Genomic DNA, 21,249 nt, shown 5'->3' on the forward strand with positions numbered 1-21,249 from the left:
ACTTGAATAGCCGAGCTGCAGTAATGACCCAAGTGTGCATGCATAGCATACCCTCTCAGAACTGAGATACCTACCTAAGCAAAAAACCAGCTTGAGCTAAAATGTTTGACCTTGCTTGAGGACAGCCCAGGCAGTAGGTGGAAACTCATTGCAATTCTACTTGTTGATGCACCCATCCTGTTAAAGTCTGCAGGATAGGAGCTTTTGGGAAGCTAACTTTTGGGAAGGTTTTGCTGCCTGTTGCCTTGACTAGAAACAGACCAGTGAGCTCCATAGAAATGAAATCCTCATAGAAATATGTCGTTCATGAGGACATGAAGCAGGAAATCTTTTCACAGTTGAAATTTCTCTAATGAATGATGTAAGTAAACGGATAAAAGAGAAAGAAATAAAAGTGAGCAGAGATTGTTAGCACGGTATACTATAGTTGTTAAAGGCTTGTCGTGAGATATTCAGCTGTGCTTGCTATGTGATTTAGTATGTGAGTTCGGGAAGTATATCTTCATGAGATAAAATACTTCATTTTCTACAACTCTAGCTAGATTTGGGAATCTAGCCCATCTCCTGAAGCTGGATTCACTTAGGTGTATTCCTATACCCACTTAGATATATATGCAGAATCAATAAGAATTTAATGTTTCTAAAAAGCTTTCAGAAGATTCAGAAATATTTGGTATTCACTTGTCTTCCAATCAGATATTCCAATGAGAGTTGTATTTGTTGGTTTTATTTCATGCCCATTTATGTTTCATAGTGTGCTCAACATTTAAGAAGCATTGACTATGTCCTAAGTAACTATTTAATACAAACTTGAAAAGTAGGCTTCATGGTACGTGATTAACTACTTTCTTGTGGGCCATGCAAAATGGATTTTCACCATTTTTAGAAGAACTATAAATAGACACAAGATAAAGTATGAGAAATACTATCCACAATTCAATAAAAAAGATTCCTGATAAGAGGGATAGCAGATTACATTTTCATAGGCTGTGGGCAGGAATCCTCTATAGTTCTCATTCTTAATAATAAACAAATTATGTGTGGATGTGGTGGGCTGACCCTGGCTGGATGCCAGGTGCCCACCAAAGCTGCTGTATCACTCCCCCTCCTCAACTGGACAGGGGAGAGAAAATATAACAAAAAGCTCGTGGGTTGACATAAGGACAGGGAGAGATCATTCATTAATTACCGTCACGTGCAAAACAGACTCAACTTGGAGAAATTAACTTAATTTATTACCAATCCAATCAGAGTAGGATAATAAGAAATAAAACCGAATCTTAAAAGCACCTTCCCCCACCCCTCCTTTCTTCCCAGGCTTAACTTCACTCCCAAGTTCTCTACCTCCTCCCCCACAGTAGCGCAGGGGGATGGGGAATGGGGGCTGCACACATTGTCTCTGCCGCTCCTTCCTCCTCAGGGGGATGACTCCTCACACTCTTCCCCTGCTCCAGCGTGGGGTCCCTCCCACAGGAGACAGTCCTCCACGAACTTCTCCAACATGGGTCCTTCCCACAGGCTACAGTTCTTCATGAACTGCTCCAGCATGGGTCCTTTCCACGGGGTCCAGTCCTTCAGGAGCAGACTGCTCCAGCGTGGGTCCCCCACGGGGTCACAAGTCCTGCCAGCAAACCTGCTCCAGCCTGGGCTCCTCTCTCTCCATGGGTCCTGCCAGGAGCCTGCTCCAGCACGGGCTTCCCACGGGGTCACAGCCTCCTTCGGGCACATCCACCTGCTCTGGCGTGGGGTTCTCCCCGGGCTATCTGGGGATATCCCGGTCCTCCCCGGGATATCTGCTCCACCATGGACCTCCATGGGCTGCAGGGGCACAGCCTGCCTCACCATGGTCTTCACCACGGGCTGCAGGGGAATCTCTGCTCTGGCACCTGGAGCACCTCCTCCCCTTCTTCTTCACTGACCTTGGTGTCTGCAGGGCTGTTTCTCTCACATATTCTCACTCCTCTCTCTGGTTGCAGTTGTGCAGGTTTTTTCCCCGCCGCCTTAAATATCACAGAGGCACTACCACTGTCACTGATGGGTTTGGCCTTGGCCAGTGGCAGGTCCATCTTGAAGCTGGCTGGCATTGGCTCTGTCGGACATCGGGGAAGCTTCTAGCAGATTCTCACAGAAGCCACCCCTGTGGCCCCCCCACTATCAAAACATTGCCACGCAAGTCAAATACAGTGCAGCTCCCCCAAATGCTCATAGAAAACTTTAATTTTCACTAGTCATTCCTCCTTCATTGACTTTCCCTTGTGGTGCTTAGGATGTTTGTCACCTGAAGGCATCAATGTGACAAAAAGAGAGCTGGAATAAACAGATCCTGAATCACTGTCATAAAACTCTATCATATAAAATACATCTGATACCGACTTTTAGGTATAAAATACTGGCATGTCCTGCTACAAGGAAATGTGAATCCAGGTTATACTATCTTTGTGTGCAGGTTTATGCAGAATAAGTCTTATTGAAAAGAGTCATTAAATATTATTTGCTTGTTAAATTTTACTGCCCTGGTCAGTGATCTGTGATGTCACTGATCTGGAGCCACATTCTTAAACAAGCCTTAATTGCATAGTCAGCTTTGTACTTGGAAGTTTTGCTTCCAAACTTTTGCAAGTTCCTCTGTGATAAAAGAATTGTTGTTCCCTGACAAACTGTTAAATGCAATGGCTTGGTTCTGTGAATAAAACCAGATGCCGCAGAAGAAGATGCAAGAGTTCCACAGAGGACCACTGTAGTAGATATTTCTTCATTCATTAACAATAAACTTAGACTTTGTTGTACAAAGGTTTTGCCTTTTTTTTTTTAAAGTTATATTATTTTCTAATAATTACAGATGTTTTCATTATTATTATAAATACCAAAATATCTTATTTCTCTCAGATTTGCCACAGCAACAGCAAGTGTTAATGGGTTCAAATGCTATTTATTCATTAAAAATGTTCCCCTACCCATTTCTTCAGAGAAACCATAAGTTACTATGAAATAAAAGAATAGAAATACATCTTGTACTCAAGAAAAAGAGTTTGATAAGGTAAATAGCTGATTAAACTTGGAGGTGCTGTGAGAAATATAGTGAACTAGATTTTTTTTTTTTCCCTTTCTTTTTTCCTAAACTCACGTTCACTTGGATACCTTGTTCTCACCTCCTCTTGTTTCTTTCTTCCTTCCTTTGTGAAGTCTTCTGCATATCTGATAGCCATACATCTCAAATTAAAACAGTTAGACTTTGACTGGCCTTGTTAATTTTGCATGTTAACAGATGGAGGTGCACACCTTAGGGAAGGTACTTTTAGTATCTGGCCAACAGGACACGTATATTTTATTCCAATGTCAGTATGAAAACAAAAATCAATGTATTTCTTTTTCTTTTCAGTTCGAAAGGACATAGTTCATATCCTCTCAGATCTAGATGTCGAGGTCAAGGATATAACAGACTGTTATGATATTAGCTCTTTCCTTCAGCCATTGTCTTTGGAAGATGTATTTGAGAGAACAAGCAAGGAATTTCCTATGGTTGCTGAGATAATGGAAGGGCCTTCAGGAAGTCAAAAACCTTATAACTTATTGCCTACAGGGAAAGAGATTATCATCTACAAAAAGTACCAGGCAACAAGAGTCCTAGCCTCTGAGATCAGAAGTGATTCCCCCAAAAGACATTTTTTAATCCCTACGAGCTACAAAGGAAAGTTCAAGAGAAGACCTCGGGAGTTTCCCACTGCCTATGACTTAGAGATAGCAAGAAGTGAAAAGGAACAGCTTCATGTTGTAGCAACTAAAGCCTTTGATTCCCCTCATAAAGAGCTTTTTTCTGTTTCCGTTGGAGACCAGTTTCTAGTTCAGCAATGCCAGACTAGTGAAGTTCTGTATGAGGGAAGAAAGAAAGTCATAGACGTTTTAGCTTGTGAACAAATACTAAGTGATGCTTATAAGAAAGTGCTCCTCCCTATGTACATGGAAGGTGGCTTTGTGGAAGTGATTCATGACAAGAAACAATACCAGCTTGCTGAGATTTGCAAAGAATTTCGTTTGCCTTTTAATGTCAAAGTGTCTGTGAGGGACCTTTCCATTGAGGAAGATGTCTTGGCTGCTGTGCCTGGTCTGCAGTTTGAAGAAGAAATCACAGACTCTTATTTGCTGATCAGCAGCACCAGCAGTCCACTGGAGAGCTGGGAAATTCCTGTATATCGCTTAAACATGTCAGTCCATTTGCTCAGCAAAGATGTCCAGACAACTGTACCTCCTGCGACTAAGACAACAGTGGAAGAGATCAGCGAAGAGCAATACTATATGGTGCGAAGATATGAAAACCAAACCCTTCATCCACCACCCAGGCCTCCCAAAAAGCCAACAACACTTGCACCAAAACCTGGTTTTGCGGTACCTAAGCAAGGTGTGTCTGATGTACTACAGGCTCCAAAGGTAAGGTATCACACCTTGTCTTTGCATCTCTTACAATCATAGGTCACGTTCTGTCAGTATACAGTCTCCATTTCACTGGTGTATCTTTATGGCATGTACACAGATGGCTCCCAGTTCTCTGTAATAGGCAAATTAGCCATTATAGACAGCAATGGCTAAAATCTCCGGTGTGTGTTAATTGATCCATGAAAAACAACAGAACCATGTTGACTCATAGCAGAAAGCTTGGCCATATAATTTTTCATGGATAATCCTTTACTGCACCAATGAAAAAGTGAAGGGAGAGACTTGAAGTGGCTGTATTTAAATCTTTATTAAGGGGAAGCATATGTTTCATGATGTAAAGATAATTTTGCTCAGCTGGAAATGGCAGAATTAAATTTACAGAAAGCAGAAAGTCAAGTTGTATAGATATTTTTGACTGCATGGTTTTGTACTTACCCAAGTGGCAAATAGATTTAGAATAAAAAGGGCAGCTGTTTTAGAATAGCTTTTGATGTTAAAAAAGAAGTACCCCTTCTAGGACAATTTTCTTTGTGGTTAACCTAAGGCAGTGCATTTGTTCATTAATTTTTGTGCTGGGTCTGGCTGAGTTGGTGGAGTTAATTTTCTTCACAGCAGCCTGTAAGATACTGTGGTTTGGGTCTGTGACTAAAACAGCGTTGATAACACACCAGTGTTTTGGCTGTTGCAGAGCAGTGCACCCACAGTGTCAAGGCCTTCTCTTTTTCCCAGGCTGCTCCACCAGCAAGTAGGCTGGGGGTGGGCAAGGAGCTGGGAGGGGACACAGCCAAGACAGCTGACCCCAGCTGACCAAAGGGATATTCTATGACATATAATGCCGTGCTCAGCAATAAAAACTGAGGGGGTGGTTGGTCTGGGAAGGTAGTCATAGCTCAGAGACCGGCAGGACACCAGTCTGCTTGTGGGAGGTAGTGAGTGACTGCCTTTGCATCACTGGTTTTTTTTTCCTCTTTCCTTCACTTATTAAACTGTCTTTATCTCAGCCCATGAGTTTTCTTGCTTTTGCTCTTACTGTTCTCTCTCCTGATGAGATGATCATCATCCTGATATCAGGGGGGAGTGAGCGAGCAGCTGGGTGGGTGTCTAGCTGCTGGCTGGGGTCAACCCACCACAATTTTCTTGCATATATTGAAAGAATCAAAGAAAGGCACCTTGATGGATTTTAACAAGAGAGATTGTCCAAGAGGTATTTAACTTAGGTTGCAGTTGCTCTCATGTGCAAATACAAGTTCCCCACAGGAGAAGAAGGAAAAAACATGGAAATACTTTCAGGCCTCTGCATTGTGATTATGCTGCACTTTAAATGCAATGTAACTCATAGAATTATGTTTTGGGGGTTCAGGGAAAGTTGTTTTTTTGTGTTGCTATCAAATTAAGGTCCAGCTGTAACCACCCTGGAAGGGGAGCCATTGTGAGTACCTCTCCTTGCCTGCTGGAGGTGTTCATCCCCCCCAGTGCCAATTCCAAGACCACAGGCAGGTCCACAGCTCCATATAGGTCCTGGGAGGCGGTTACAACAGACCATAGGAGAAGTGAATGGGTAAGGTGAGTCCCTCAGATAAGGGTAATAGAGCAAAAAGCTGTGTCATTTTCTTCGGTCTTTACCTGTACTATGGAAACTTCTTTTCTGCTAGTTTGTACAGTGACCCTTGCAGCAGCTTAAATAAGCCACCCTGTTAGGCTAAGGAGGGTACATGAGAAACTGGCCCCTGGAGCTAACAGTCAAGCCGTCAGCCTGGTACTGGCCTGGGGGACAGAACTGGGGAAGAATTCCCTAAAGTTGTGTTTCTGGTAGCCCCGTACCCTTGTCAGGAGGACTCAGACCCCCGGGCAGTTACTGACGGCTGTGTGTGGAGAGCAACAGGTAGATGCTGACTCTAGACTAGATTTGTGCAGAAGACAGTATTTTCCTGAAGTGAGGAGAGACCAATAAGTGCAGGAGAGGGATGAGCTGAGGTTCCTTTGCACATTCATGAGTGAAAGCGACCTTAGACTGCAGCTGTCCAGACAAAGAAACGCATTTAAACAGACTGTTCCAGAGGACATTTTTTTGTCACATGCTTGTTATAAATAAATAATAAACTGCAGTCAGAATGCTTAGAGTTATTCAGATTCATAAGTCTCCTTCCCTGGAAAGGTGAATCAAGAAGAGATCCCTTATTCATAAGATTAAACATCCTGAGCTGTAACATAATAGGTTTAAAGTCGCACAGGATGCATTATCTCTTCTATCCCGAGCACCATGAATCCTCTGAGAGGATGTGGATCGTAGCGGATAGGCTCTGCCTCGGCCTCTCTGCCAGCTATGGTGATAGGGGAGGCTGCATTTTCTTCTACACGTATCAGGGATGTCTGAGGGTTCGGAAAGTTGGAGATTGTGCCAAACTGATAAATGGCCCTCTTTGCATATTTTGTGACTATGCATAGACTTATTTGCATAAGTAACAGACGAACATCCTAATGAGCCAAACTTAAGCCTGACAAGGTGGCAGCCTGGAATAAGTTTTATTGCTGCATGAATTGCCATGCTCCTCCTGCAGGCAGCTCCCTGTCTGGTGCTTAGGGAGATCTGGCTGCTTGCTGGAGGGTGGTGAACAGCTTCCTTGCCCCCCAGCTGGGAAGCTGTGCTTGGCTTGGTGCTCCAGGATTAAATGCTGCTGCTGCATGAGTCCACAGAGGACTAAGATCCGGCTGTTTTCTGCCAATGCCTGAGGATGCTCTGCAAGGGTGGGTCACCTCTAGCTACGGCTTGTGCTTTGATCGCCTCTTAGCTCACAGCAAGCCTGTGAGGGCAGAGAGGCTCCAGCTGTCTTTGCCTGCTGTTCCCTGACCTTGGTAAGGGAACACTAGGGCCAGGAGCAGGACTATACAGTGTATGTTTCACCATACTTTCAGTTATGTTAGTCACTGAATTGTATGAGATTAGCAACCAGTATGGACTGGAACCTCGGAGTGCAAGAACTGCCTCTGCCTGCGTGCCAGGTGCAATGCTGCAGAGACATGGATGTTTGCACAGTTCAGCAAAGTCCAGAGACAACAGATGAATTCTCAAATATAATATAGTTGCATTAACCAAGCACTCTGCCCAGTCTCCTCACAGGGCTAATTAAGTTGGCTTGGCTCCTGCTGACACAGCTTTCACTTCCAGAGCCTGGGGATCTCTCCTCTCTCCTCTACAGTACAGTGCAGACTTTTCCTTTCCCTCTCATCTGATGATTTTGTTTGGGTAAGAAACATCCAGACCACATATGTTTGCAATTTTTTATTATTTGCTAATTGAATAAACAAAGACAAACCCCAAGAAAATATATGCAAACTAAACAAATGAAACAAAATAACATGTGTTGAATGATGAAATTAATGTGTTATTTCAGATATCAGATATCTATCTAATATCAATATCAAATAGCACATATCTATCTAAAAACCAAATCACCTCTACCCACAAGCATCCCCAACTGAGGACAGTAATGAGAAAACAACAATTATACCCTTTGTCTAATGGCAAAATGCAGGATACAAGCAGTCATTCACAAGAAATCCACATTTTTCCTAACTGGAGTCATTGGAATAAAGTCCTCAGGGGGCTCTAACTGCCATGTTGAAGTAAATAGTTTAAGCCCTTCAGTTTCTGATTTGTGAGCTTAGCTCGAAAATGAGAATGACCTAATAAAACCCTAGAAGTTAATGCTACTGATCTGAGAATGAAGCACCTCACTCTCACTCCAAGTTATTCCTGGAGAGGAGTTCCCATGGGAGGAACCAGTCAAGACCTCACCTTCTTGAAATTAAAATTCATTTAAAAAGAACAAGCCAGATGTGCCTGTTCTTTCCACAGTTAGAACCACCATGGTGAATACAATGAACCAAGTTTTCACTTAGTAACTTGAGAGTAAGGTTTCAGGTGGGACCCTGAACAAAAGAGGCTTGAAAATGGTTTCCTAAAATTTTCTTAGGCTTTTTACCTGCTATGTCTTTTTTCCTCCCCTTCAAGGGGATTCAAGCAGCTACAGTTTTCTAGCTTCCTTTTTGCCTATCAGTTCAAGCAGTAAACACCCTACAGATTTTAGAAGGTGTTAATATATGTCCCTCAATGGCTTTGTTTTAAATTGAAACAATCAAAGAAGACCCCTTTCCAAATATTGCTAAGTGCATGTTAATACTGGGGGAACAGTAATCAAGGCATGGAAGGCCACAGTTTAGTCCCTATAATCCTAATACCCTGAGGGCACTAAGTGCACTGCTTAAGGAATTAAAAAAGGCAGTATTTGTCTCATGATAAACAGTAAGAGAGGTTAGCTCCATCTGATGCTATTTTCAGTTGTCTTCTCTAGCCTGAACAACAGTAGAATCAGTAAAATACTCACCAGCTTCAAGTTAGGATTGCTGCTAAATACCTTTATGAATGTGGAACTGGAAGAGTCACTCACAGGCAGTAATCTGCTCACCTCTGGCAAGAAAGCTGAGAGAATTCCAGCCAGGGAAACTGGTATTTAATAAAATAGTAAGTATCAGGGCATGATAGTTAATCGTCATTCTGTGTTAAGGTCCATTATCCTTCAAAAAGTCATTACAGTGTTACGATATCAGGAACTTTCTTGCTTTCTTGCTTTTGATTTCAAAATTAAAATGAAAGAAAATGATCACTTCCATCTGGTTTTGCACTTCTACAAACTGAACTATTGAAATCTGCCATTAACATGTTTATCGCATCTGTCTTCACAGCAAAATGAAGACTTATCTGGAATTAAATTGATAAGACATAAGCTGCATTTTTCAGCAAATGAGTTTTCCTGCAGTGCCTCCTTTCCTTCCTCCTAACTATTTCTTTTCTGCTTCCAGAGCATTTTTCATAGTTTTAGGGCCTTTATAGAGTAGATTTAACACAATATTTCTGCTGTGGAGCAAGAAACTAACCTTCCTAAATAAATACATATTAGAAAATGCATGCAGGACAGCCAGCATGGAATAGGTAAGAATGGACTTCAGGAATTAATAATCTTTTGGCACTAGAAATGAAGGAGGAAAGTGTGGTTCCTTAGCAGATGTAAAAATGTGCATATGCAAATGTAAGAGGGTTTCTCTTTGACAGGTACAGCATTGTGGCTGCTGAGGCTGCAGCCATGCTTCCTCTTCCTCTCTTTTTCTCTGCCCCCACTGAAGAAGACATTTCTCTCTCCCTGGAGTCTCACCTGCTACCCTTTCTCTCCCCCTCCTTCTCCACATCCCACGTACTTTGTCTCCCTGTCACTTTCCAACAGTTTTGTAAGTCCCTAATAAATAGCATGGGAAGGCTGGAAGCGCAGACCTTACAGCTTAATGACCACCCCATGTCATTGTGGCCAAGTTCTTGAAGTCTCTCAAAATCCCATCTCTACTGCAGCCTCGCCCCAAATCCCTCCAACTCCTTGCGCTGCAGCTTCTTGCTCCTCCGAGCACCGTGTCCAGACTGTGCCACAGGGTCTGTTTCCTCCTAACACCCATCCTGTGCCTGATTTTGCCCAGACCCACAGGTCTTGGGTCACCCCAGCACCGCACTTGTCATCTGCCCTTCATCTGCCCCCCAACTTATATGACCTTAGTTCCCCAGTCCTCTCTACTGCTTTCAGACAGGCTTGTCTTTTCCTCTTCCTTGTTTCTTCCCAGCACATCTCCCCACTTGCTCTTCTCTCATGCAGTCAGCTGAAGCCAAGGCCACAGGCATTATCAGCTAAGACCTGTAGGGACATCCCAAGTTACACATGGGTTTTCATCTCCTTCCCCAGCAGCACCTGTTCCATACCTCAGCAGAGCATCAGTCTTCAGCTAGGTTTTTAGGAGCAAAACTGGAGCAGGCTGTAGATGCTGACAAGTGTCAAGCCATTTAATTCTCTTATAGGTTGAACAGTCCAACCTGAAGGACTTTGTATTGGTGCTCTGTCGCAGAGGTCCTTATAGCTATGTCCATACCTGGGGGCCCATAACCATTTTCTGGAAACCCTATATGCATCCTGATATCATGCTGGACTGAAGCCTGCATGTGTGCCATCCCACCTCATGTCCTGGGTTTTTCTTCAAAAGAAACCATGCAATGCTGGCTGGAGAAGCAGTCTAATCTGGATGATGGGGGACAAGAACTGCCAGGTGCCCTATGGACTCTGTATGAACCAAAAGGAAGGAGTTAGAGGAGCTGGAAATCCTAAAGCCCCAGCTAATAAATGGAGTTTTCCTGATATTCTCAGTATGGAGAGCTGGCATTAAGACCTCTTTCTCTTTTAAACAATACTAAAAGCTTAAAATTTCCACAGAGAAGCATCAAGTCTGTAGTAGGCACTTCCTCTGAATTGATGTTACTCTCAAAACCAAAATACAATGGGGAAGATAGCAATGTGCCTGCCAAAAGGACAGGCAGTAGATAATTGCCTGAAAAACTAGCAGGGCAGTCTGAGGTATAAGTCTCATTGCAGAAAGCCATTACTGCTACAGGAAATGCTGATATAGTACATGAAATTAAAGAAGGTACAGATGAACATTTGGACATGCTGACTGACAAAAATGCCAACTGGTTAAAAGCAAATTGCTTAATTTAGAGCTAAAAATGAATTACTTGGAGAACAAAGAGAAATCTCAAAATAAAAAGGATGCCCAGAAGAAATAAAAAACTGGACCACATGGAAATATGGAACCCTTGATAAGAAGAAGAAAAATCCTGCACGGGGTGTTTGAGCCAACAGCCATTGATGTCAGTAAAGGGAGAACTGGCTGGCACATTTTTTCTCTCTTGCAGAAAGTACATAACAAAACACGTAACATAACAAAAGCGTGTAATTATGTATAATTATGAAGCAGGACAAAAAAGTCTTAAAAAAATCCAAAATTCTAGTAAGTACTGTAGCAGAATAACTCTCTAAAAATATAATTTGAGTGGGGATCTGAAATGGTTTTTTTTTTGCTGGGGTTCCAAGCAGACTGACTTCCCACAACGCTGTTCTCCAGGCTGCACTCTATCATTTGCTCTTCTCCTCACAACAAGAAGGTTGGAAAATTAAGTTCGTGGATAGCTGGTTTTTGAAGTGCTACCTGTATTTTGGTCTGTTTGGAAGTCACCAAAGAGTTTTCCAGTTTAAACTGGCCAGAGTTAATCTACACCGCAATGAATTTCCACAATTCCTGTACCCCTGCGACGCCCACCTGCAGGACCGGCTGCGACCTGCCTGGAGCTCCAGAGGCTCCCGCAGAGCCAGCTGCTGGGAATCCAGGCAGCTGCCAGGCTCTCGGACTCCCTCCCTGCTTAAACATCTTCAGGGACTTTTCTGGGCTCTGAGGGCCAACTGGCATGAGGTGGCTGATGTCTCTGCTAGTAACCCTTTTAATCTTCATATCTGTGGGGCTGCTTGCAAACTGCTTACTGGGAGGGGGCTTTGGGGTGCTCTAACACCCAGATCACACCCGGGAACTCTTTGGGAAAGCACTAGTTGGCACAGGCTGAAACTGAGCCCAGGGATGTTTACAGGCGCTGTTTAATCGACTAATGTTAATGCAGCCTCTGGCAAAAAAGAAAGAAAAGAAAAGAAGGATGCTAATCAGAGTCACTAAAGTGTTGTATGCGGTCAACGTAAAAGAAAGCACTGACATTTCCCATTTACATTACGCCTTCCTTCATGAAATTCAAGCTTTTGCAGTACTGTCAGAGCTGGGCATCCCAGAACTGGAAGCATCCCAGAAGGTTGGGATTATGCTTTGAAATATACTGCCCCATGAAATGAAATGAGAGGGTTGCTGTCAGTATGACAGCAGGATCAAATCCCAAAGGACTTGTAGGCATGACTCACATTTTCCAGAGAGTCCTTGCAGTGAGGAATTGAGTGATTATCAGGAAATAGAGTGCTGTGGAGAGACTCATCAAATCCATTAAAATTCGTAAAGACAGTCCAAGTACTGGGCTTTCCCCCTCTGCTTTTTGAAAGTGTTAGTGCATAGACATGACATAAAAAGCATGGTGATAATAAAATGAATAGTGAGGTTTATAATTATTATATAAGGGAGCTTTTAAAGACTGAAAAACAATGTATTTAGTGTGTGTACTGAGAAAATTAATTTCCCTTCTTTATGGATAGATGTGTATAATTTACACTGAACAAGGTATTTAACAGCATTATGTTCTTGTTCTACCTCAGGACATGAAATAATATGACTGGTAAATATTTTAAATGGCAATATGTTGTGATGCTGTGGTTCAGATTTTCCTCCCATGGATTTCTTTTCCTCTTTTCTTTTTTTAATAGAAAGTAACCAGGGGTTTGAGGAGGCACAGGGTGTTCTATTCTGTTGTGATTTCCATGGTGCCACTGAAAAATCAGAGCAAGGATCTCAGGCTTGCTATGACTGTAGGCAGTGGCTTGTATCAGTGGTCCACCAGAAGGAGTGTGATGGAGTCCAGTAGAGTATCAGTTGATAGGGGTCACTGGAGGAAAAAAGGAAAAGAAAGAAGCCTTTTTGCTAGTTTGTGGCATGTCATGCACCACTCTGGTGGACAACACGGTGACTAGACTTCTTAGACCCTGCAGTAAATTGGACTCTAGATTAGCTAGAGTCACAATCTGATAAATAAAACAGGATAAATCTATTCCCAATGCCTCACTTTTTTTTTTTTAACTTTAAATTTAGGAGTCTTTGAAAAAGTAAATAATATTTTATGTGTGAAATGAGGAAACTGTATGTGGAAGCTACTTTTACCAATCCATCTGTTTTACATCAGTGGAATATGCAAGTTCTGCAGTATTAATGAGGAAAAGAGTGGCTGAGTTTGCTTGTGAATTGCTCTCATTTGAAGGGAGATGTGCCAAGCAATTGAACAACAGCTCTACAAGAAAATTCTGGCCATGGGAGGAGTTGGGTTTGCAGGAGCTCGGTAGGTCTGGTTTACATTCCCACTTCTGTCACATACTGCTTCGGTGACACCAGAAAAATCACATATATATCATTGCCTCAAGATACATGAAGAAACTGCCATGTGTGAAGAGAGAGTGTGGATTTACAGCTCATTAGTTACTTTATATGGATGCTGAATCTCAGGTAAATGCAAGATACATTGCCTTGCTTTCAGTAAGGGTCAGAGCTACCTCACATTTACTCAGGAGCAATAACCACACAGACAGTTGCCATGGAGTAGTTAATGAGCTGTAAATCCACGCTCATTTACTTGGTGGCAAATTGTTCATGTAGCTGTCTCTTCTGTCTATGAAATGGGACACAATACTTCGTATTCACATCTTGGATATTTATAGAGACAAGCATCATTTTTGTATCTATGCAGCATTTTGTGCATTGGCTACCCCGACAGGAACAACAGTAACAACATAAAAATAACAACAACAATGAAATTCCTGGACACTAGTACATTTTAACTTTGCTTAACAATTTTCAACTGAATGTTAATTTACAGAAGATGTGCAAAGAGCAGGTGACTCTTGTCTGGGATGGCTGGTTTCTGAAGTGTGGATATTTGAAAGAGGAAGTAACAAGAAAGATGAAAGGTGTGAACTTGTCCCATTTAATATTGCAAGGTGTTAACCTTGAGGCTCACTAACACCTTTGTAAGCTTGGCTTTTGTAACCACTTCACAGTTTATTCTTATAGTAGACATTAGCCTTTGTGCTTGCCTTCTGCATCTGCTGTGGTATATCCAGTACCTTAAGCCTTGTCTTCACCTGGCAGCTTACAGAAGGTAGCAGTTAGTTTGAAGACATGAAGGGTTATGGATGGAAACTCAGACACTTCTTAGAATGCCTCCATAAGTTTCTCCAGTTTGTGGGACTTTGACAGATGATAACATTAAACTAAAAGTTGCATGTTAAAAGTTAGTTTGTGCAAGCACGCAAGGTGTCAACAAGGGGAAAAAATGAGAAAAGAAACCGCTACAGTATGGGTTATATATATATTTTTATTGATAGAACATATTTGGATAAAAAGTAGTGGGATGTAACTGATGATGTATAAATGAATGCTGGACTGAAAGGCCATTTTTCGAAGTCAACCCTAGCACACAGCTTTTACAGCCAAATCATTTATACTACTTGCAGTGATGGAGCAGCACCACCATTTGGATGGAAGAGCGGATTAAGGAGGTAGGCTAGGAAAGTGAAATTGAGAACTAGTGAAACAGAAAAATGGGATATCCAGTTATCTTCTATCAAGCTGTGAAATGGGAAGGGAAAGTAGAATTTATGTAGGATGGAGGGAATTGCATTTTCGTTATAAAAAGGCTTTTCCGAGGGGGAGGCTTTTTCTTTGTAAATATGTTCCTTTCCCCTTGTGAATATCCTAATTCATAACTATCCTGCCCTTGTTGTCTCTCCCATAAAAATGAATAGTAGTGTACTGTAAAAGAAGTCTGCTCTGCTTGAACCACACTCAATGATTTTAAAATTCGTACACACACGGTACACACACGGTGGTTAACATGAAATATGTGCTGTTTATTTGCTGCTTTGCACCTCACTGAACAGAGACGGACCGTAGAGGTCCTGGTTTGCCTCCTACTCAAACGATGTGGACACCCAGGCTACAAACCTCCTACACTACTGATATCCCCTCTCTGTTCTCATGGTTCAAGCAATAAGAATGTGGATATGGAAGCTGGGAGGAAAACAAAAACTAGGTCCTTAAACAGCAGGCTTAGATTTTGCATAAGGCTTTTTGTTAGTTTGCATCTTCAGAAAACACAGAGATAAAATCCTCTCATGAAATGTTGAAACCATTTCTGTCCCATATGAACATCTGAATGTAAAATATCTCCCTCTACCCTCCAAAATGGAAAGTAAACCTTCTTATGAATGTTATGAGTTATTGAATAATAATATGCCAGTGGTCTGATGCTGCTATTGTTGAACCTAAATGAAAAACCTTATTAATCATGGATTTGACAGCTCATTCAGTTATAATAATGTTTCCTGTCAATCCAAGCTCTCATTATAATTGGATCTTACTTAGAAAGGAAGATGCTCCATTGACTGCTCTGATGGAGGAAAATACAGGTTTGAAAATGAAAATATCAGTCTGAATTCTGTTTCCAGGGAGCCTGCTTATGCATGTACAAGTTGGATAACACTTTAATCCTTGCTGTGTGTCACATTTGGACGTTGCTATAATAAGATTCTCTCACTGACTAAACACCAGCTCTAGAGTCATGACAGTGAAAGCGAAAGCAGGAAGAGTAAATGAAACTTCTTCTTGTGGATGCTGGTATATCATCACTACCACCTAGTTGCAAAGAATTAACTGAAATAGGTGGCTTGTCTACATAAAGAAGTGTGCTAGGCTGTGAATTTGCAGTTAATTTGGTTTTCTGCATGTCCTCTTTTGTGGTCACTCAGTATGCAGAAAGTATTAGATATTTCATGTGGCATTGAGACAGAATTAAGATGCTTCAAACTACGGAAATTTAGTGTGCTGTAGGAGTGTTTGCAAAGAAAGTAAGTGGCAAGGAACCATAAATTCATACCCTAACTTACTGTGCACTATCTTTATAAACAAGGCCAAAGACAGGACAAGCAGCTGAGAAGGTTATAAAGGCAGACGAATATTCAGGCTGAGACTGAAAGCACTTGGAAAAGCATCTCAAATAAATGACATTTAGAAGAGACTCTGTGGGCAAAATCTAGAAATTGCATACTGGAGTCCTCGATTCCATGGATGTTGCAGAGGGACGTGATGCATTTCCTTGCAGGCCACAGTTCGTTAAGGACAGAAGCCACAGGGTAACTATAACTTAGACTCAACTTAAAAAATAAAGCACTTTTTTAGGGGAGTTGAAAGTATGATTCCCAGAAAGTGCCCTTGTTCACTGATAAACCAATGTGGTTACAATAAATGGGAACTTCAAGTAGCTTTCTAATAAGTAGCATAATGCCAGCGAACATAGAGACACCAAATTGTTTTCACTGCCTTGCAGGACAAGTAGCAAATAATCTGGTAACATCAGGCCTATGTACAGAGCAGCAAATGGTTATGAACCAGGAAAGAAACTTGTAATTTATAGATATGAATTGTAAGCACCCTTTACAAGAAATCATAGGGGGACCTGAAGGGGTAATTTTTGATGCAACTTGTTTTGAGGAAAACAGAAGTTGGAAAAACTTACCAGTCTGCTCTGGCAGAAAATAAAGAGAGGCAAAGTAGCTAATGGGAAGCTGTTGCAGATGGTGTAAAGAGTATGGCAAGGCCTTTTGCAGCTCTCATTTTGGGCATGCATGTGCCTGGTTGATTAACTGATGGGCAAGCAAACTTATGTCAACTTCAAGCAGCCCCAGCCCTCCTTCAAAACACACGGTTTAGGGTCACCAGCATGCTGGGATATCAGAGCCATTTGAGTATTTGTAGTAATGGCAGTGAATGCTTTCTCATTATGTCTTAAGAGCTTTTTATTCATGACATGACCTATAAGTGTAGTGGGGCTAGAAGGCAAGTAGTCCTAACTGCAACAAAGCCAGTTGTCTTCTTGAGAAAGCTGTTGTTGAGAAAGGTCTTCCTAATAAACCAAATGATAAGAAGAAGTAGTATTCTAATGCAGAATTAGGATGAATTTGTGGTAAACTAAATGCGCAATAATGCTGTTAACATCTAGTAGGCTTTGCATGTGAAAAAGAAATCATAAAATTAATTTAATTATTTAATTATCAGTTTTCACCCAAAACGTAGCCAAAATTTAGGAATATCTAGTATTTTGTAAATTAATATGCCATTCTTGGAGCTTCATGTGCAGCAATAGATGAGAGATCTATGTTTCAGAGTACACACGTACTGTATCTTGTGAGGCTTGTGTAAGTTTAGTTTAATGGAATTCTTTGCATGAGTGTAAGGGCTTACTGTTTGTGTGCTTGATCCTACAGCAGATATACACGCTGGAAAGAAGAAAGCAAGCAATCTTTTCTCCCTCAGTTGCTCAACCAGATGAGGCACAGAAGGGACAATAGGCTGCAACCCATACCAGGATTTAGTAGCCGTGCTAAGACAATATGCTTTCTTCTATTATTTGTTTTCAATCATTGCAGCTCAGCACTATCTTTTACTTTGCTTTGTGCCAAGCAGAGACAACTTAGTCTTCACTGAGACTGCAGTGCCTGAGAGAAGTAAGGACAAGGCTAAGAGTGAAAGTGCTGCAAATGTGAACAGGAATAAAATTCCAAGTGAAAGTGGAAAGTGCTTGTTTTGTTTTTGTTGTTGTGAATTCATTTTTGAAGTTTTATGCATGAGTAGCTGACTGAATTAATCTCTGAATGAATAAATAAAAGTCAAGATTAGTTTCAGGTGAAGAGTTAATATCAAAGGGGATTTCTTGTATTGTCATAGACCAGAAGTCATCATATGCCTCTAGAACCACTCACGTACTGTAAATTGTAGAGGTTATGCAATAGTTTGTAAAGTGCCTATTAACATAAAAAAAACCCATAAAATTTACCATGGAACTGTGCAATTCATATGGTGGACTAATATTTCAAACAATACTTTTCACAATATAGATCTTCATCAGCAGCAGTTGAATGCATTAAATTAATATTTATATTCATGGGATATCTGTGAAAAGGTCAAGTAGGAGACATTTTAATCCATGTTTTCAATTTGTGGCTATATGTTTAGAGCAATAAATCATAGCAGCTTTCCTATGGGGTGTAGATTAAACTAATTTGCTTTTCCTGAGCATCTAAACACATTTTCTTTATTTGTTGGTTGTGATCTCTTATGTAATTACAAGAAGAGATTTGACACCTAATAGCATAAAACGTTATGCTAACAATTTCAAATTAATATAAACTTGCAGCTTATTTCAAAAGACACATTGCCAAGCACTGCCATTGTTTTTTTCATAACTTTTTCGAATATAAATACATTTTTAACTGTACAGATGTAATTTGTATTTACAATTTTCAAGTATAAATGCAACTTTTCACCCTGATTGCAGGTACAGTACAGTTGCAATAACATGACAGTCTGCGACACTAATTTGTTGATTTAAAAAATTCTTTACAAACGTTTTACATGCTTATACATCGTATGCACCCCTAACCAAAATGTTGTGCTTGGGTTTCTCTCAACATGTAGTGTCGTTCAGATGTAACCACAAAGAAACCTCTGCTCTGATATGAAAATGCCTGTCAGAGCATTTGGTTTTTCTAGCTGACGCCCTTCATTAGGCAGTGCTAAATGGTTTCCTTTCTGAAACCCGTACTATGAGTGCTCTTTCAACTGCTCTACTGTTTGTCTAGCTGCTCAGCTGTGACTACATTTTGACACCTATGTTCTGCCTTAGGCTGTCTGTGCTCAGTTAGATGGACCTCATGGGACATATGTAGACTTGGTTTAAGGAAATACAGCTCTTTTCACCTGAATCGGATTGAAACTTCTTCCAAGAAGTGTGAATTTGGAAGATTTGTTTTGGGAGAGGAAGATGGCATGTGTGTTTCTTCATGTTGCAGTGACTGATGGGCTGGGGCAGCCCAGCTCCAAAGGTGCATCTGCTTAGGTGGCCACATGTGTACGACGTCTCTAAGCTCCCGTTATGGCCTGTACTGTCAGCGGCGCCTAGAGAGCCAAGCAGACAATTTGCAGTTAGCTGAATCACTTTTTAACTGTATTGATGAGGTTTCCTGGCTGTAGTAAGAACAAGGACATATGGAGCATGTAGATAGGCACATGTAGTTATGTGCATTTTTGTGCCTTGATCTGGAGCTAAACTCCACCCATGGTCTAGTAATTAACCCAAACTGAATGATAGGCATCTCTTTTCCACGACAGAGCTGTGATTAGTGCATTTGAGTAGGGAAAGGATCACAATATTATGGCTGCTTGCATGCATGAGGCCCATCAGAGGTTCAAGTGAAGCCCTGATGCCATGGCTGTGTTGACTTGGACACTGCAGGGCTGTGCAAGTACAAGGTCTGACAGACGAGGTGCAACCCTGGTTCAGAAGGAAGTGCTTTGGCAGGGAAGGATGAGGCTTAGGTGTCCCTGTGTCATCCAGGAACCTACAACACACCCATCTGTAGAGGAAAAAACACATTCTCAGAGGACTGTTTTCATCCCCAGCCTATGAGCTGCTCTAGTGGCTTGCCTTTTTGTCTCTCCCAGGCATCTATCCTAGTCTCTCAGCCTTGGTCAGGAGTCTCATGGGGTCTGGAAGTTTGGCCATAAGCATATCAAGGATGAAGTTCATTCCTGCACAGAAACAGGCATAAACATAATTTAATTTACAAGTAGATCCTCAAAATAAAGGTGACCAGCCGGGTTAGCTCAGTTGGTTAGAGCATGGTGCTAATAATGCCAAGTTCACAGGTTCAATCCCTGCTTACTGCAGGGGGGTTGGGCTCGATGATCTCTCAAGGTCCCTTCCAACCCAAAGCATTCTATGATTCTATGACCAGCCGGGTTTGAGGATCCATGCTTTCCTGCTGTGCACATTTCATTCCTACTGAAGTGCGAAAGCATTCAGTGAAAATGTATAAGTAAGCATTTAATGGAATTACTTAGTAGGGCTGGTAAAATTTTGTGTTTTGCAGATTTGTTTTCCTTAAATAAAACGAAATATTGTCATGTCAATTCTCTCTGGACAAAGAAGTAAAGTAAGAATTCAAATGTAAGCTAGTTCTCCTGTTTCCACAGCTCTTGCAATGCCACTAATTGAAGGGCATACTGGATTGTAGGATGTCTAACAGATCCTTGTTTTCATCCACCACTTTGCTTTTGTAGCATTTTTTAGAGCAGGAACTAGGGGCACAGATGAGAAGATCCATGCATGTTTCAAAGGCATAAGAAACACTGACCACTCAGAAGTGATAGCTGTGGCTTTTTTTCCACAAACTCTTACTTAAAACTGGTTGTGTTTTGCTTAGTGGTCGAATCTTTGTTTGAAGTCTTGAAATTCTTGAAGAGTGTCCTTTGCTCTCTGCAAACATGCACACACACACAATAAGTCAGAAAAGATGAAAAGTGTTTATTTTGACAGTCTAAGCCTAAAGCATGCCCTATGCTTTTCTTACAACAAGAAGAATACTGGGGATTTCTGAAGACTTCATCTTCACTGCTGGTGAAGATGTAAAGTACCAGCTTGAATTAAAGAAAACAATTCCAGTAAGTTTTTAATACCTTTGTTGTGACAAAGAAAATTTTAGTTACATGAATTTCCATTTGAAAATTCCATTTACATTGGAAGAAAAGTGTAAGGTTTGTACTCCTGCCATAAATTTTGATTCCTATATACTGAAACATTGCACATGTCAATGTATCTGTTCAGCTTCCCTTTCAGGTATAAGAAGTACCCATGTGTTGTGGTTTTCCATTCCTCATTGGCACATATACTGTAACAATTTGCTAAAACTCTGCCCCACACATATAGTGTTGTATAATTGAAAAGGTACTTTCCCTGTGCCTGGACCTGTCCCTCTCCCTCTCCCTCTCTCTGTCCCTCTCCCTCTTCTTCCTCACTGGATACTGCCAAATGTAGCATGACAGCAGTACACAATTTTTGAGCTTTCCTTTTCTTTTTGAATATTATCAAGCCATTTCATTCATGTTTATTACACAAGCATCTCACTGTATTGAACTTCTGTCCTAGATAATTTTCAATGGCAGATAAAAGAAATCATCCACAGAACAATTTAGTACCGAAATTCTTTTTTTCTTCAGTGTTTAATAAATGTGTCCCCAGCTACTAATTGCACAGGGTCCATATTTTCATTAATAGGTGCAATAAAGTAAATTTATTTCTCTTTCATGTTACTTTCTGATCTTTATTTCACTAACATTTCTCTTTAATCTGGAAGAGGC

General features: G+C 41.2%; 1 protein-coding gene across 1 annotated transcript in view; it reads left to right on the top strand.

Annotated features, from left to right (window-relative positions):
* THEMIS (thymocyte selection associated) overlaps positions 1–21,249 on the top strand; it is a 78,518-nt gene that overhangs the window by 25,333 nt on the left and 31,936 nt on the right. Inside the window, exon 4 of the mRNA XM_075708121.1 lies at positions 3,380–4,425. Within this exon, the coding sequence (XP_075564236.1) occupies positions 3,380–4,425 (1,046 nt within the window). The remainder of the gene's footprint in view (positions 1–3,379; positions 4,426–21,249) is intronic.

This window comes from Pelecanus crispus, chromosome 3 (genome assembly GCF_030463565.1).
Source record: "Pelecanus crispus isolate bPelCri1 chromosome 3, bPelCri1.pri, whole genome shotgun sequence".
NCBI lineage: Eukaryota > Metazoa > Chordata > Aves > Pelecaniformes > Pelecanidae > Pelecanus > Pelecanus crispus.